This window comes from Salpingoeca rosetta (genome assembly GCF_000188695.1).
Source record: "Salpingoeca rosetta unplaced genomic scaffold supercont1.1, whole genome shotgun sequence".
Taxonomy (NCBI): Eukaryota; class Choanoflagellata; order Craspedida; family Salpingoecidae; genus Salpingoeca; species Salpingoeca rosetta.
Genome location: NW_004457740.1, coordinates 953,732 through 969,764, shown reverse-complemented (window position 1 = coordinate 969,764; position 16,033 = coordinate 953,732). Strand labels below are relative to the sequence as shown.

Sequence of the window (16,033 nt, the reverse complement as noted above, 5' to 3'; positions counted from 1 at the left end):
ACACACACACACACACACACACACACACACACACACACACACACACACACACACACAGGCTCACACACAGGCTCACACACACACATACAGGCTCACACAGAAACAATGTACACCACACAACGCAGCTACAGGCAACAACGTCGTACGTTGTTAATGGCTGTTACGTAGTCCCTGTTGATGCGTGCCAGGTGGAGCAATGCCCGGACAGCATTTCCCTGTTGGATCGCGCGCAATGAATGGTGTCAGTGGGGTGATGAGTGAGTACAACGAGGGGAGCGCGCACCCACCCACAATCGCGTGTGTGCATGTATGAGTGTGTCGCGTACGTGTGCTTTCTGTCCCTCTTTGGCTCTCTGTGCCGTGCGTGCAACAGCGTCGATCGCGACAAAAGGAAACGTCAGCCCACAAACACGCGCACACACGCACGCAAGTAACCTGAACAACATGTTGATAGCACACCTGTTGCTCTTCGTCTGCCAGGTAATGCACGATCTTGGGGATCACGCCTACGATCGCCGCAAGGGCGAGCCCATGAGTGAGTGAGTGTGTGTGTGTGTGTGTGTGAGTGAGTGTGTGAGTGAGTGTGTGAGTGAGTGTGTGTGTGTGTGTGAGTGAGTGAGTGAGTGTGTGTGTGAGTGTGTGAGTGTGTGAGTGTGTGTGTGAGTGAGTGAGTGTGTGTGTGTGTGAGTGTGTGTGTGTGTGTGAGTGAGTGAGTGTGTGGAACAAGGGATGTATCGATCCAGTGTGAGGTGAGAAGTGGTGAGGAACGCAGGTGTCTAAACCACACACACACACAACACACACACACACAACGCACCGAGCGCCAATGCTTCTCTTGTGTTGTCGTGGCGGACACGCTGTGGAAGCGCATGCCAGGCATCATCGCTCGGCAGCTCATTCAACACATCCTCCACACGCGCAAGCTCCATCCCGTGTTGTGGCTATCGTGGTTGTCAGCGCACACTCAAGTCCTTCCTCCCCTTCTTCGCTTCTTGCTTCTTGCTTGTTGTTGCTGCGTAGGTGAGCGGAAAAAAAAAAAGCAGCAGTGTGTGACGACAAAGAGGAGGACAGGAACAGTGACACACCTCCACCTCGCAGATCACAACCTTGACTAGGATACAGTTTGCCTCTTCCCATGAGCACGCTTACCGCGTCACTCGTCCGCTGTGTGGGATGTTGCTGCGTGTGCTGCGGCCTGTGACGTACCTTGGGTCGTCCCTGTTTGCCCTCGCCATCCTGGTCAAGAACGACCAAGCGCGCAAAGCGTCCAAACCATTCCAGTACGCGTGCGTGTGTGTGCGTGTATGTGTGTGTGTGCATGTGTGTGTGTGTGTGTGTGTGCATGTGTGTGTATACATGTGTGTGTGTGCATGTGTGTGTATACGTGTGTGTGTGTGTGTGTATACGTGTGTGTGTGTGTGTGTTTGCCAAAGTGTCAGACATGCAACAATTGCTGTGCACTCATAATGCTCCTTCATGGCGCTCGCGCACTCTCTTGCCTACCCCCTCCCCCAATCTTTGCCTTGGCAGACTGTCGCAGGTGGTCGTACCCCCGAAAGATGTGGCGCATGTGCGGGAAGCAGCAGCCCGGCTGGTTGGTCGTTGATTCCACCAGTGTCTGACATATTTAGTAGGCCACAGCCTTGCTGCGTGCTGACCGCTTGCAGCCTCTCACACACCCCACACTCTCTGTGCATGTGCACTTCACAGGGCATTCCACACACCCAGAACATCTTTGTCGTCTGCAGCCGCTCCCTCTCTGGTATGCGATGTGATGTGCGTGTGTATGCCTGCCTGCCTTCTTCATTTCCAGCTCACTGTCTCAGGGACACTTGCGCCACGCTTGCACTGCATCTGGCCCGAACGTAGAGCAAGCATACTCTCTCACCCACACCCACCCACCCACACCCACACCGACACACCCACCCCGACACGCACACACACACCCACACACACACCCACACACACACACACACACACACACACACACACACACACACACACACACACACACACACACACACAACACAACAACAACACAACACAACACAACACAACACACATAGGAGATGGCTGCGGACGTGGGGGCGGCGCGTGTGGGCCGGGATGTGTGCGAGGGCGGGCTTGAGTCGCTGCAGGCGCATGAGGACGCTGTAATTGCGGTGACAGGGAACCCGCCGCTGTGGCCGTCGCCGACACACCCGCCGCTCAGGTGGCGACAGGCTGCGCTGCGCCGCATATTGAAGGAGTACGACGCATAACGTTGCTCTGTGTGTGCGTGTGTGTCTGTCTGTGTGTGTGTGTGTGTGTCTGTGTGTCTGTGTGTGTGTGTGTGTGTGTGTGTGTCTGTGCGTTCAAATATGTGCTCGTCTCTTCGCTCCTCCCTCCTCCTCTCCCTTGTCCCTCCTCCACTGCATTGATTGACCTGGCGTTCGTGTATTATGCCAGCTCTTGTTACCCACCCGCCTATGCTGTCTCGACTGAGTCGCCGTCGTGTGGTGCATCCCCTCCTGCCCCTTCATCGACTTGCATTTCAGTTTTTATTCTTTCAAACCCGAGTGTTCAAGCGAGAAAATCTGAAGACAAACACCACAATCACGCTAACAACCAGGCAAGCGCACGGTCCTGTGGCGGCGGCGGTGGCAAACACACGCACACGCACACTTGCACAGGGAACACATGCACAGCGAATACATGCACACGCACACGCACACAGAGGCAGCGAACAAACATCTGAACTTAGGAGAACAAAAGAGCGACGACCAAGCAGGGGCTCGTTGTGTGGAGCAAGACGGAGTGCAGGGGAGCACTGCCAGCGATGTACGTGTGCCAACACTCACGCCCATCACCGCACGCGCACACATGTGCATAATGCAGCCATACCACGCATTCCCGCACCGCATATCACAACGCACACAAGCAAAGGCCGAGCCCAGACAGCACGCATTACCACCACAACCGAAAACAGTCGCACGAACGAACAAAATGAGAAGCAAACTCGCAGCACCTGTCTCGCCTAACTAGACGACAGCCACCTGTGCCTTTGGCTTGGATGGCCCTTCCTCAGCCACAGGCTGTGTGTCCTTGGGGAAGACCGGGTTGCCTGCGCCCTTGGCCACCTCTGCGTACTCCACATCCTCCGTCTCCATGTACTTGATCATTGTCCGCAGCTGGTCCCCTGCGCGCGAGATGGTCGCGTTGACAAGCTTTGGCGGAATCATGCCCCGTGGGTCCGTGTGCTGAATCTGCACCCACGTACGTGTGTGTCGGAGGAGGGGGGGGGGGGGATTGAGTGACCCGTCCAATACACGCACACGCACACACAGAGAGAGAGACAGAGAGAGAGAGAGAGAGAGAGAGAGAGACAGAGAGACAGAGAGAGAGAGAGAGACAGAGAGAGAGAGGATCCACATACACACACACGCACGCACACACACACACACTCTCTCTCTCACTCTCACATTCACACAATAATATACAATGACACACAACAACCGCTGTTGTACACTTCATGCAACGTGCAGCAGCGAAGAGCGTACGGAGGTGACGGTGGTGATGTGGGATCCATCCTCGGCCTTGCGGTAGGTGAAACGCGTGTAGCCAATGTTCACGCGCGCACGCACCGTCTTCTTCACCTGGAGCGGTGACACATGCGCGTGTTGCAGTGGGTGAGGTGGAGCAAGGGTTGTTGAGACACAGGCTGCTGATATGACATGACATGCCATGACATGACATGATAGGATTGTAGTGGAGGAGGCGGTAGTCGTCATCGTGCTATGGTGGTACTGGCGGTGGTGGTGCAAGTGTTCAGACTTTGGTTGCGAGCGGGTGGAGAACGGAAGTGGTGAGGAGGACGCGCTCCTCTGTGTTGGACGGGTCCTCAACAGATCCTTCGCAGATGGTCCTGCACACACCACACAAACACGGCAATATCAACACGACCAAGCAGGCAAGCAGGCGGCGGCGGCGGCGGTGATGGTGGAAGGGGGGATTGAGTTGGGGAATTGAGTGTGTGGGTTGGGCGGAGTTGCTGCACCAAGCACACAACAGGTTACGCCTGTTGCACAGAGAGACAGGAAGAGAGGGTGGATTCCAACATCGACACAGACACGGACACACAGACACGCAGACACGCAGACAGACGCACACACACACAGCCAGCCAGCCAGACACAGACACACAGACACACACACAGCCAGCCAGACAGACACAGACACAGAGCCCGCGACTGACGTGAAAGCGACGACGTCGCGGTTGTCCATGACAGGGACGTTGTAGAGGACGTAGAGATACTCCGAGTTGTCGTCAATTGTCTCGAGCGTGTTGCACTTGAGCATGTCCGGCTGCGTCTTCTTCCACGCATCTGCACCATGATATATATGGGCACGCAAGCAGCGTTAGCAGCATGAGCGCATGGGCGAGCAAAAAAAAAAAAACAAAACAACGCCAGCAAAGCTTGAGTAACGCTTCAGCATGAACTATCCAACAAACCTACACACACACACACGCATAAATACACATACGCATAAATACACACACGCACATAAGCACACACACACGAGAAGTGAACGCACCTTTGTCGTTGAAGACGTGAACAACCTGAACAAACCAGAGCAAAACAGATGAAAAGAAGTACCCACATGTGAAGACCAGCACAACAACTCAACCACAACGGCGGCCACAAGCGCACCATCCAATCGACGGTTGGCATTCACACATCAGCAGCTCGCTGCACCGGCGCAACGCAAGGCAGTCCAAAGTACAATGAGCATGGTGGTTACAGCACCTTCGCGAGCGGGGCGCGGACGTCGTAGCTGGCGCGAACACACACGAGGTTGCTGTTGGCAAGCTTCTTCACGTCAATCGTCACGCCGTTCTTATCCACTTTGCGGATCCACGTGTCCTCAGGCTCCCTGGTTGCCATGATGGTGGTGGGAGGGAAGGGTAGCGTCGGTAATGGGAGTACAGAGGACAACGGCAGGCGGTGAGATGCATGGATGACAACACGCTTGCAAGAAGTGGAAGCTTTGTGTTGGCGTGCACCAGCAGCACACGATGGAAGACACACAAACATACACACACGCGCACGCACATACACACACACACATGCACACGCATATCTACGCAGACAGCGTCAACGCACTGCAGGAGAGGCTTGAGCTTCTCCAAGAGCTCCTGCTTGACGGCGACGGGATCTGTCATCGCACGCAACAGCAGGTGCGATGAGCGGACACAAGGAAGCAAACAAACAAACCGAAACAATCGTATGAGGGACCGCGAGAACGACGGCGGACACGGCAAGTGCCGTGAGTGCTATCCACAAACATCACGGGCTACAGGGGATCAAGAGAGTGTCATGGTGTCCTTCTGCCTTACCTGGTTTTGGGGGATGCTCATCCGGGTTCTCGTCGATGCGCAGCTGTTGAGTGGTTTGGTTGGGGGGGTGTTGCACGTTATGAGTTTGTGCATTTGGAAACGAACGCAGGCACATGGCAAGGACCACGCAGCTCAGACCATCAAAACAACATCTCAAACACAAGAACGCACGTGTACAAACGTGAACGCATACGTGCGGACACGCGGCTAACAAGCATAAACGCACGCGCGCGCACACAAACACAAACACACACACATACACGCACACAAACAAACAAACACACAAACAAACACACACAAACACACACACACATACACGCACACATACACGCACACAAACAAACAAACACACACACACAAACACACCAACAGCACACCTGTTGGAGTGTGAGGTGACAGGTGTCGCATGTCCGCTGGGGACCTTCAAGGCCATATTGCGCAGGCAGCACATCCTTGTGGTGGCTGCACGTTTGGCAGAAGGTACGACCACAAGCGCGGCAGTGGTGCTTGCGACGCGTCATTGTGAACGACTTGCAGCAGGCATTGCACTCCTTGGCATGCTCCTCCCACACTGGTGGGTCGGTCTCTCCGCTCGTGTTCAGGTCAGACATGGCTGTGGCTCTGTTTCCGGTGCTCTTGGTGTCCTGCAGACTGCGCATGTGTGAACAAAGGAGGAGGCGACAACAAAACACAAATTTGCAGACGTGACACATGACACACAAGGAACACGTGAGAGCGGTGAAGGTGAGTGCCAAAAAGGTGCGTGTGGGTGTGCATGTGTACGCGACGAGAGCAAACAAGGCGAAGAGACCCTCGCCACTCCAACACATACACACGCGCACACATACAGTATGTATGCGCACACGACGACGATGATGAATCACATCCACATCACAGCATCACATCACAACAGCATCTCCTCATCTCATCACACGTCACGCCACCACCCACCAGCCAAACACAAACACACCACCAACACCACCTTGTTCTTCTCCAAACAGCAGCTCGGATGTGGAATAATTGCGGTATCATTCCGCAACTATCGCACCACACAAACGCGCCGCCCACCACCACTGACAACGAACACCCCAGCCAGCAAACATCCAAATCCGTTTTGGTTGCACGCCTGGCTGCGATCTCTCAAGAAGTGACATTGCATGCGATGGGGTGTGGTGCGAGCAAGCAGACTGAAGTGAAAGACGATGGTGGTGGCGGTGGTGGAACCAGCGCGTCTGTGGTGGCTGTGTCACGTCATGGAGTGTCTGCGAATGACGTAGACATCACTGTTGGTGTGAAGGACTTGGCAGACCTGTGGCCTTGTCCTAGGCACCAGCGGTCTTCGGGTCGCAAGCTACTTCGCAAAACGCAGCAAGCTGCGAGCATCGCCAACAGAAAGCAGCTTCTCCAACACGTGGTGAGATGTGTGTGTGTGTGTATGTGTGTGTGTGTGTGTGTGTGTGTGTAAGTGTGTGTGTGTGTGTGTGCGTGCGTGTGTGTGTGCGTGTCACTTTGTTCCCTCCTGCTCCTGTGTCATCAACTTCCCCTTCCCCCTACCACCACCACAGTCACATCTCTGTCTTCCTCATGCAATTTCCCGCTTGGTCACTCGCATGCCTACGCCAGGTGGACGCGATTCACGCTGGAGATGTGGACGCCGTCTTGCGTGTGCCGGAGCAGAAGGCAATGACGCGCTTGTTCACCAGCAGCACATTTGTCGACACCAAGGACTGGCGCAACTGCCTGATGCAGGACGTGTTTCCGTTTCTTTCTCAGCTCTGCGCCATGCTCGGCCTGTCCTTCAACGTCATTGACATGCGGTGGGGCGTGCGGTCGTCCACGGGCAACAACCACGGCACCAGCGCCCTGTGCATGGCCGAGATTGCGCGCTGCCTGCGCGGATCTGTTGGCCCGGCATTTGTCACGTTCCTTGGCGACCGCTACGGTTTCCGCCCTTTCCCGGCCAAGATCAACGCAAGCGAGCTCGATGCCATGCTGAAGTGGCTGGAACAGTCATCGGAGGAAGCAGACAACAACGCGGTGCGCGTGTTGCGGCAGTGGTTCTTGCTGGACCAGAACTGCAGCCCACCAGCATACATCCTGCAGCCTGTGGACACCATCATCCCCGACTACACCTCCCACGACCGCGACAAGCAACGCGCTGCCGGGGCCAAGTGGTGGCCGCTGTTTGAGCAGATGCAGCTTGCCCTGCGACGTGCAAGCAAGGCCCTTCCCCACCAGGACCATGTTCACGCTCACGGTCATGGCACTGCCGAGGAAAGCACAGGCAGCCATGGCTCTGCTGGCGACGGTGTTGGTGAGAGTGAGGGCCAAACCCGGCTATCGCCGCGGCTCAAGTACGAGATGAGCGTGACGCACGAGGAAGTGATCAACGGCATCCTGCACAATGAAGACCGTCGCACACAAGCACTGGCAATCCTGCGCTCCCTCGAGTTTGACTGGGACTCGTACAACTACAAGGCCGATACCAGGCACGGCCCCACCATCAAGGGGTTTGCAGATTGGACCGACAAAGGCACACTGGACAAGGACGCGTTCGAGCGCCAACGCAAACTGAAGGAGGACGTGGCTGTGGCCGGCCTGTTGCCCACACACGTGCACAAGTACACCGTGCCGATGGACCAGCAACTGGCCGGACTGGATGACGCCGCGTACTGCCAGCACCTTCGCACGTTCGCTGACCGCACCTGCGCTGCACTCGCTGAGATGATTGTGCAAGGTGTCATCGACACGCAAGTTGCCCTTGGCCAGGAGACGACCGAGGTGTGTTCGCAGTGGCGGCTGTGCTTGAGGAAAGCGGGTGCCCTCCTCGCCAGACACGCAGAGGTGGAAGCGATTGTGAAGCACGCACTTGGGGACAACAGCTTTGTGCGCCCAGCAGCCGGCGTACGCGCGAACGCGTTCAAGGGCCGCATTTTTCAGCACACCGATGGACAGACTGATGACGCTGATGGTCGTGAAGCAACAGACGAAAGCGACGGGGACACTAATGCAAAAGAAGCCACTGGTGGTGATGCAGATCACGGCAAAAGTGGTGATGGTGGTGATGGCGCCGGGGACGAAGAGGAGCATTCCACGTGTATCAGCAGGACCAGCAGCATCAGCAGCGCTGGCGGCGGTGGTCATGGCACCACAGGCCGCACCACCTTCCATCCGCTCGTTGTGTACGGCAAGTCCGGGTGCGGCAAGACAACGCTGATGGCTGCGGCCGCTGTGGAAACAGCACGCGCGTGTGTTCGTTCGTCACGACGCAGTGGTGGCAAACAGCCTGTTGTGATTGCGCGGTTGCTGGGTACGTCTGCGTCCACAGCAGATGCCAGGTCAGTCATGGCGAGCGTGCTGGAGCAACTCGCCTGCATGTCTTCGGACCTCCGAAACGTGCTTGCAAGCAGATGCGCCACCATTGCGCCCTCGGTGCGCCTGTTGCCCTTTAAGCAGCTGAGCAAGCTGTTCCACGACATGCTGATCATGTTCGCTTTGGACACGGCACCACTCATCCTCTTCCTCGACAGCCTTGACCAGCTCTCCGACGCCGACGACGGGCGTGAGCTGGCCTGGCTGCCCATGCGGTGGTCCAGCAGCGACCTCCGCATCATCGTCTCCACGCTGCCGGATGTCGGACCCTGCCTGGCGTCGTTGCGTGCAGGCATTCCAGCCGCCACCGGCACCGGCGACCGCAAAGATGGCGCGCCGTTCTGGCTCGACGTGCAGCCGTTTGCTGTGGACGATCTTCCACTCGTTCTCAGCGCGTGGGAGGAGCAGTGCGGGCTCTCGTTCATTCCCGCGCACCGCGACCGCCTCCTCTCTGCTTTCAGGGCGCAGCCGGTGCCGCTGTACATGCGCCTGGCCTTTGACTACGCGCGCCGCAACTGGCACTCGTACACGGACGAGCACGCACCCGTCCTGTCTGTCCCACCAACAGTGACACGCCTCATCAACGCGCTCTTTGATGAGCTGGAGGCGCAGCATGGCGCACTCCTTGTCCGTCATGCGTGTGTGTACATGGGCTGTGCTGGCGATGCCGGGCTCTCCCCACAGGAGCTCGAGGACCTGCTCTCGTGCGACGATGAGGTGATGCATTGGCTGGTTGTGTTTCATTTTGGCTCAAACCGCTGGTGTGGGTGTGTGTGTGTTCGTGTGCGTGTGTGGCCGTGTCTGTGCATATCTGCGTGTGCTTGGGGGCGCGTGTGCTTGGGCGCGCGTGTGCTCGTGCCGACGTCAATCTTAATCTTTCCGCATAGAATGTTGAGTCGGTTGCTTGAGACTTGTATTTTTGCTTCAATTCGCCTCACGTGCCATACGTGTGTGATGGGTTTCGTGCTGGTCGCAGGTGCTTGACAGCGTGTATGAGTGGTGGGTGCCCCCCTTTCGTCGCTTGCCGCCTTCCCTGTGGGCGCGTGTGCAGAACGACTTTGGCGATTACTTGGTGGAGCGTGGCCACGCTGGCACTGTTGTGTACTCCTGGTATCACCGCCAGTTTTGGGAGGTGCGTGTGCACACAGGGCTTACTGCTCGCATGCCTACATGGGTGGCTTTGTGTGTGTGTGTGTGTGTGTGTGTGTGTGTGTGTGTGTGTGTGTGTGTGTGTGTGTGTGTGTATGAATGTGTGTGTGTGTGTTCGCGCGCATGTACACCTGCGCTCACACCATTGGCTTGCCCGTCCCCATGCCAGTCAATGCCCAATGTGGTCTCGAACTCACCTGCACTTGTGTTCATGCCACCACTGATGTTCGGGTTTTAGTGTGTGCACACGCGTTATCTTGCTGACGCAAACCTGACGCCATTTCATCGCCGAATTTCCGATTACTTTGGCAACAAGTACGCAAATGGCGTGCAGTACAATCACGTGCTGCACAACAGACACGTCACCCCACAGCCGCTCTATTTGCTCGGTGTTGGTGAGGACGGGGACAGCAGCGCACCCGCTCGCGCGTCGTCAACTGACACGCAGAAGCAGCAACAGCAGCAGCAGCAGCCAACACCCAACCTTCGTCGGCTGACACATCAGATTCGCCACCAAGTGGAAGCGCGGGACGTGCGTGGGCTGTTGCGCGAGACCCTGGGCAACTTTGCGTTTCTTGTGGCCAAAGCACAACACGCGCTGCTATTTGACTCGTTGCGCGATGACTGCGTCGCATGTCGGCAGCTGTTGTTCAGCATCAAAAATGCAGCAGCCAAGAGCAGCAACAGCAACGACAACGACAACGACAACGACAACGATGACCGTGGCTGTATTGGCAGCACAGAAGAGCAAGCAACACTTGCGGTGTTTGTGGAGTTTATTCTGGCCAATGTGCATCTTCTTCGCCGCTTTCCCGGCAAATCGTCCATTGTGCAGCTGGCGCTCCAGCGCGATGCGAGCGACCCCGTGCACAAGGCGGCGCGGGCATACGTGGACTGGTGCCACACAGGCAACAGCAGTGGCCGCGATGGAGGCGAGAGCGAGGCCGATGATAGGACGGCTGAGGACGAGGGCGCGTGTGAGCACGGTCAGGCTCGTGATGCCTTTGAAGCGGTTGCAGACGAGGATGATCGCAGGACACAGGCGGCCACGCTTCCTGTGCTGTGTGAATGGCTGAACCGTCCCAAGGTGCAGGATCCCTGCCTGGTCACGCTGCGCGATGACTCGCCAGAGGGGCTGATGTACGCTGTGCTGCGACGCAACCAGCGGCAGCTCCTGTGCTGTGGACGCGCGCATGTAGCGCTTGTGTGTGATTTGCCTTCGCAGACGCTTGTTGGTCGTCTTAAGGGACACTCCTCCTCCATCAAGATGATTGAGGAGCACCCAAGCAAGGATGTGGCCGTAACGGCCTCGCACGACCACACGGCGCGCCTGTGGGACCTGACAACAATGGAGTGCATGCACACGCTGCATATCGACGGCATGTGCCTGCTGGCGCGCTTCAGTGCAGCCGGCGACCGCGTCATGACAGGCTCCTTCACGGAGCAGCTGCTGGTGTGGGATGCCGCCAGCGGGGAGCAGCTGAAGAACCTCGTTGGCCACCGTGGGCAGATTGACGATGGGCACTGGGTCTTGGAGGACCGCGGGATTGTGACAGTGAGCGAGGATGGCATGCTGCTTGTTTGGGATGTGGACGAAGGAAAGGCGCGCACGGGCAAATCCGTTGTTCCAAACTCTCACTCCATCGTGGTGAGTCGTTTTGAGTGCGTGCTGCCTGGCTTCATAGTGATGACGTGTGGTGAAGCTGTGACGTGACATGATGACGGGTAGGGAGCGGACATTTGCTGTTGCATGCTGATTCTGCTTTTGTCTCTGCACTCTGTTGCTCACACTTCCTTGTGTTGGCCACGCTGGCGCGCTCTTAACATGCATGTGAGGACTCATTTCTGACTTGTACGCTGCACACACACACACACACATACATACACACAAAAAAAACCTGCACAAACACACGCACACACGTGCACATGGCATGCGCACGCTTGTACACACACACACACACACACACACACACACACACACACACACACACACACACACACACACACACACACACACACACACACACACACACACACACACACACACACACACACAGGCATGCGATGTGTACCGGCCCAACAACACCGTTGTCACAATTGACCGGTCGCAAATTGTCTGGCTCGTCAACTACGACACGCTGGAGCGCGTGTGGAAGGGCCGGGGTGCGCCTGAGAGCACGTGCATCCGCTTCAATCACGACGCCAGCCTTATTGTCACCGTTGGCAGCCTTCGCACGAGAGTGCTCGACGGGAAGACGGGCAGCTGCGTGTTCAAAGCAAGCGACCACACGGCCTTGATGTGCAGGGCCCGCTTCCTGCCATCGGGGTTGCTGGCGACGTTCTCCGAGGACCGCCGCGCGCATTTGTACAATGTGGCGGAGAAGAAGAAGGTTGCACACCTGATTGGACACGGCGCTGGAGTTGCTGACGGCCTGGCGTATGGTGAGAATCAGCTGATTACGATTGGCCGTGACGGTGACGTGCGCTGCTGGGACATTCAGCGCGCCCTCGACACCTTCATCAAAGACTCGTCACAGTACCGGCATTCCAACCTCATTTTCCAGGTGCGTGAGTGAACTGCATGAACTGCTTGCTTTGTGCTTCGTGGGGGAAGAAGGGACACCTTTGCTTTCTGTGTCTATATACAATGCATCGCATCATGATTGCCGTTGTTCCAAACAACTCGCGCACCCATGTACACGTGCACGAACACACACGAACAAGCATTCACACACATTCACTGCCGTTTTGCACTCGCACACGCCCAATTATTGTGTTGATGTCCAGATTGCCATGTCTCCGTGCGGGCGGTACGTTGGCACAGCATCTCAAGATTCGAGCGTTATTGTGTGGGACGCAAACACGGGCGACGCCATTGCCCGCGCATCTCCAAAGGTGGGTTGCGTGTGCATGTGCGTGCTCTGTGTGTTGTGTGTGTGTGTGTGTGCGTGTGTGTGTGTATGTGTGCATGTATTCTTGCCTGTGGTTACATTATCCCGCCCCACCGTGCTTCGTATTGGTGCTCACACATGACTGTGTGTTGCTGGTTCGTAGAAAGTCAAAAGGAGTTTGGAGTCGTTCAAGGCATGCTGTTTCAGCGCGAGTGGCGAGTACTTCCTTGCTATCGCCGAAAAGACTGTAAGCTCTTGAGCTAGTTCCTGTGTGTGTGTGTGTGTGTGTGTGTGTGTGTGTGTGTGTGTGTGTGTGTGTGTGTGTGTGTGTGTGTGTGTGTGTGTGTGTGTGATCTCTGATTTATTTGTACCGGCGTGCCTTGTCCTGTCGTGACGTTGCCAACGCACTTCGCTACACGTTCACCTCCCTCCCTGGTGCTCTGCAGGTGTTTGTGTTTGAGATGACAACGCTTGAGGTGATAAGCACCGCGGCGGTGAGCATGTGCACGCAGATGTGGTTCAACGCTGATTGCACCATCCTGGCAACATCCAGCAGCTGGTTTGCGAACGTCAACGTATGTTACGCGTGTCATTTGCAAAGCGTGAAATGCATGTATGTTTTTGCTGACGTGTTTGCTGTTCTCTCTCTCTCTCTCTCTCTCTCTCTCTCTCTCTCTCTCTCTCTCTCTCTCTCTCTCTCTCTCTCTCTCTCTCTCTCTCTCTCTCTCTCTCTCTCTCTGTCTCTCTCTCTCTCTCTCTGTCTCTCTCTCTGTCTCTCTCTCTCTCTCTCACTCTCTCTCTCTCTCTCTCACTCTCTCTCTCTCTCACTGTGACCTGGCTATCATGATCTGATAACACCGCAGTCCCATTCGTGCCTTCCCTTTGCATCTCATCCCGCGCACCCTGCTGGCGACAATGCACCATGGCACCTGTCTGCTTGCAGCTGTTCACGCTGTCGAGCGAGGGACAGCTGAAGGAGCTGTATGACATTGGCACCTTGGCTTTCGCCTTCCATGCCACCATCCCCAATCGCTTTCTCTTCCTGGACAACGCCAAGAAGGAGGTGGTGGTCGAGGACGTTACGTTGCCATCGCCGGGTGAAGAGGTGACGACGAAGACTGTGGTGAGCATGGATGTGATGCCTGCAGGCAAGGGCAACGGCGCAGCCTGGTCGCAGGATGGTCGCACTGCCGTCATCACGACGGAGATGGAGGCGGGCGTGCTGCTGCTGGACATGGAGAAGCAATGCCAGTTACACGCGATCCAGCTGGAGGACACGCTAGTGTGGAAGCCGCTGCTGACGTGCGACGGTGGCGTGTGCATCACCACTTCGCCACACGGCCAAGTTGCCGTGCGTGCCTTTGATGTGGCGGGCGGCAAGCTGCTTTACTCACACATGCTCGATGGTGGTGAATCGTTCAACTCTGCCCTGTCGCATGACGAGAGCATGCTTGCTGTGGCGGGCACCGATCACTCCCTGCGCATCCTGGATGTGCGCACTGGTCAGCTGCTCACATGCCTCACGCTGCATGTGGACCGGGTCATGTGCGTTGCATGGCACCCAACAAAGCATGTCCTCGCCTCGGGTGGGGCTGATTCGGAGTTCAAACTTGTCCGTGTTGGGCGGTGAGTGACGCGAAGTGTGTGTGTGTGTGTGTGTGTCTGTGTGTGTGTCTGTGTGTGTGTGTGTGTGTGTCTGTGTGTGTCGATGTGTGTCTGTGTCTGTGTGTGTCTGTGTCTGTGTGTGTCTGTGTGTCTGTGTGTGTGATAGCCTCTGTGTGTGTGTGATAGCCTCTGTGTGTGTGTGTCTGTGTCTATGTGTGTGTTCGCCTCTGTGTGTGCGTATTGTAGCCTGTGTTGACTTGGCACATGTTAACACCTGATCAAGGCGTGGCTTTGAATGCAATGTGTTGAGCTGTTGCCATACTGCGAGCGGGCTTTATGCTACAGCATCGAAGTGCGCTCCCACCTTTTCACCTGTTACAACCTGTTCCACCACTTCCGAAATGATGTGCACCGTACATTGAGTTTTAATACTTGTGTTTCAGAGGAAGCCATGGGGAGGTGGGCAGAGAGGGAGGCAAGCAAAGCACAGTGGGAGGAGGTTGGGAAACACTTTGGGAAACAGAGAGACACGTCTTTGATTATGTGAGGTCAATAGAATCATCGTTGCACACAGAGGTGTGTGAAGCATTGAGGATGGGAAGGTCAAGGTGGCTCAGAAGCGGCAACCGGAGGTGGGGATGATGTACCCGTCATGGTAAGGTGGAGACCATTGCACGAGGACAAGCGAGGGGCCGTGCAGCTGCCCGTCAAAGGCATGCGGTTTGCCCTTTGGGATGAAGAAGCTGTCGCCTGGGTTCTGGGGCACCGGTTTGCCGTAGTCGACGTAGAACTGGCCGCCGCCGTGCAGCACGCGCTGCAGCGTGTCTCCAGGGTGATAATGGCAGAACTCTGTGCGGTTTGTGGCGAACATGTGGAAGGAGAAGTGCTCTGTCACCAACAGTGTGCGGTTTGCCGCGTGCACGGTTGGAGAAAGCTCTGCCAACAGCTTTTCGCCAATTGCACCTGCAGGTGTGCGTGTGTGTGTGTGTGGTGGGGGGGGGGGGGGTGAGTGGGCGAGTGAGTGTGCGTGTGTGCAAGTGCGTGTGTTTGTGTGAATGTGTGTGTTTGTGAGTGTGTGTGTGTGAAGGACGTGTTGGCTTGTGCAGGTCACAGCCAGCTGCCGTGGGTTGTTGACCATTCGGGTTCTTTGTGCATGTGGGTGACTGCTGGTGTTGGTGTTGTGACATTGTCACATCCACGCTGTTCATGTTGCAGCACCACAGCAAAAACCATCACACACACACACACACACAGCGCACCTAGGTCAAGGGCGGGGTGGTCTCCAAACTGCCGCAGTGTGCCAAGGTTGAGGGCACTCGTGCCAGTCGTCGCTGCCAACAAACCAGCGTCACATCACACCACCAGCGTTCATGATTGCGACCACGAACAGTTCAAAAATCACACCCGACACCACAAAGTGAGCTCTATTTGGATTCGCCAACACAACAGACAGACAACACCACCCACACCACCGTGCGCTCTCCCTCTCCCTCTCCCCTCTCCCCCCCCCCAAGACACAAACACACACACACACTCGCAAAACAATAGGACAGTCTTCCCGCTGTGCGTGAATGCGTGCGTGTATGCATGTGTATGTGTGTGTGTGTGTGTGATTGGTAGGCTGTGCGCATTTGGCCGCA

At 56.3% G+C, this 16,033-nt stretch overlaps 5 protein-coding genes across 6 annotated transcripts in view; 2 read left to right on the top strand and 3 right to left on the bottom strand.

Moving 5' to 3' along the window:
• Positions 1-1,020, bottom strand: part of PTSG_00208 (uncharacterized protein) — a gene marked incomplete at its 3' end in the record, with an annotated part of 7,241 nt that extends 6,221 nt beyond the window's left edge. The window contains exons 1-3 of the mRNA XM_004998700.1: positions 818-1,020; positions 460-506; positions 147-215 (exon numbers count right to left, since the gene is read on the bottom strand). Coding sequence (XP_004998757.1) covers positions 147-215; positions 460-506; positions 818-929 — 228 coding nt within the window. The 5' untranslated portion in view covers positions 930-1,020. The remainder of the gene's footprint in view (positions 1-146; positions 216-459; positions 507-817) is intronic.
• Positions 912-2,261, top strand: PTSG_00207 (uncharacterized protein; the record flags this gene model as incomplete). The annotated part of the gene is made up of 4 exons (XM_004998699.1): positions 912-1,280; positions 1,531-1,594; positions 1,711-1,776; positions 2,067-2,261. The coding sequence occupies exons 1-4, from the start codon at positions 1,174-1,176 to the stop codon at positions 2,259-2,261; spliced, it is 432 nt and encodes a 143-aa protein (XP_004998756.1). The 5' UTR covers positions 912-1,173.
• A 265-nt stretch (positions 2,262-2,526) lies between these two features.
• PTSG_00206 lies at positions 2,527-6,385 on the bottom strand. 2 transcript variants are annotated; one of them, XM_004998698.1, is made up of 10 exons: positions 6,359-6,385; positions 5,754-6,027; positions 5,377-5,419; positions 5,144-5,195; positions 4,787-4,913; positions 4,575-4,599; positions 4,234-4,363; positions 3,814-3,904; positions 3,540-3,635; positions 2,527-3,245 (listed from the first exon to the last, which is right to left on the bottom strand). In XM_004998698.1, exons 2-10 carry the CDS (start codon positions 5,985-5,987, stop codon positions 3,021-3,023), a joined length of 1,023 nt encoding a protein of 340 aa, XP_004998755.1. In that variant the 5' UTR covers positions 5,988-6,027; positions 6,359-6,385; the 3' UTR covers positions 2,527-3,020. The 2 variants fall into 2 exon arrangements, with proteins under 2 accessions (XP_004998755.1, XP_012493078.1); XM_012637624.1 differs by lacking the exon at positions 6,359-6,385 and adding an exon at positions 6,225-6,293.
• Positions 6,386-6,410: 25 nt separating this feature from the next.
• Positions 6,411-14,453, top strand: PTSG_00205 (uncharacterized protein). The gene is made up of 9 exons (XM_004998697.1): positions 6,411-6,790; positions 7,000-9,465; positions 9,725-9,880; positions 10,136-11,545; positions 11,955-12,461; positions 12,685-12,792; positions 12,952-13,035; positions 13,235-13,363; positions 13,732-14,453. The coding sequence occupies exons 1-9, from the start codon at positions 6,539-6,541 to the stop codon at positions 14,416-14,418; spliced, it is 5,799 nt and encodes a 1,932-aa protein (XP_004998754.1). The 5' UTR covers positions 6,411-6,538; the 3' UTR covers positions 14,419-14,453.
• A 553-nt stretch (positions 14,454-15,006) lies between these two features.
• Positions 15,007-15,765, bottom strand: PTSG_00204 (uncharacterized protein; the record flags this gene model as incomplete). Its single annotated transcript, XM_004998696.1, has 3 exons — positions 15,007-15,356; positions 15,653-15,724; positions 15,753-15,765. The coding sequence occupies 3 exons, from the start codon at positions 15,763-15,765 to the stop codon at positions 15,007-15,009; spliced, it is 435 nt and encodes a 144-aa protein (XP_004998753.1).
• Between the last annotated feature and the right edge of the window lie 268 nt (positions 15,766-16,033).

What these genes read in the sequence shown, in the direction of transcription:
- PTSG_00206 (XM_004998698.1), bottom strand. Translation starts at nt 5,987, where the DNA reads ATGTCTGACCTGAACACGAGCGGAGAGACCGACCCACCAGTGTGGGAG. An exon ending in TCCGCGCCCCGCTCGCGAAG is followed by an intron (nt 4,600 to 4,786) that starts GTGCTGTAACCA and finishes TGGTTTGTTCAG; the next exon opens with GTTGTTCACGTCTTCAACGA. An exon ending in CGCGACGTCGTCGCTTTCAC is followed by an intron (nt 3,905 to 4,233) that starts GTCAGTCGCGGG and finishes TGGTGTGTGCAG; the next exon opens with GACCATCTGCGAAGGATCTG.
- PTSG_00205 (XM_004998697.1), top strand. Translation starts at nt 6,539, where the DNA reads ATGGGGTGTGGTGCGAGCAAGCAGACTGAAGTGAAAGACGATGGTGGT. An exon ending in TTGCCCGCGCATCTCCAAAG is followed by an intron (nt 12,793 to 12,951) that starts GTGGGTTGCGTG and finishes GCTGGTTCGTAG; the next exon opens with AAAGTCAAAAGGAGTTTGGA. An exon ending in GCTGGTTTGCGAACGTCAAC is followed by an intron (nt 13,364 to 13,731) that starts GTATGTTACGCG and finishes GTCTGCTTGCAG; the next exon opens with CTGTTCACGCTGTCGAGCGA.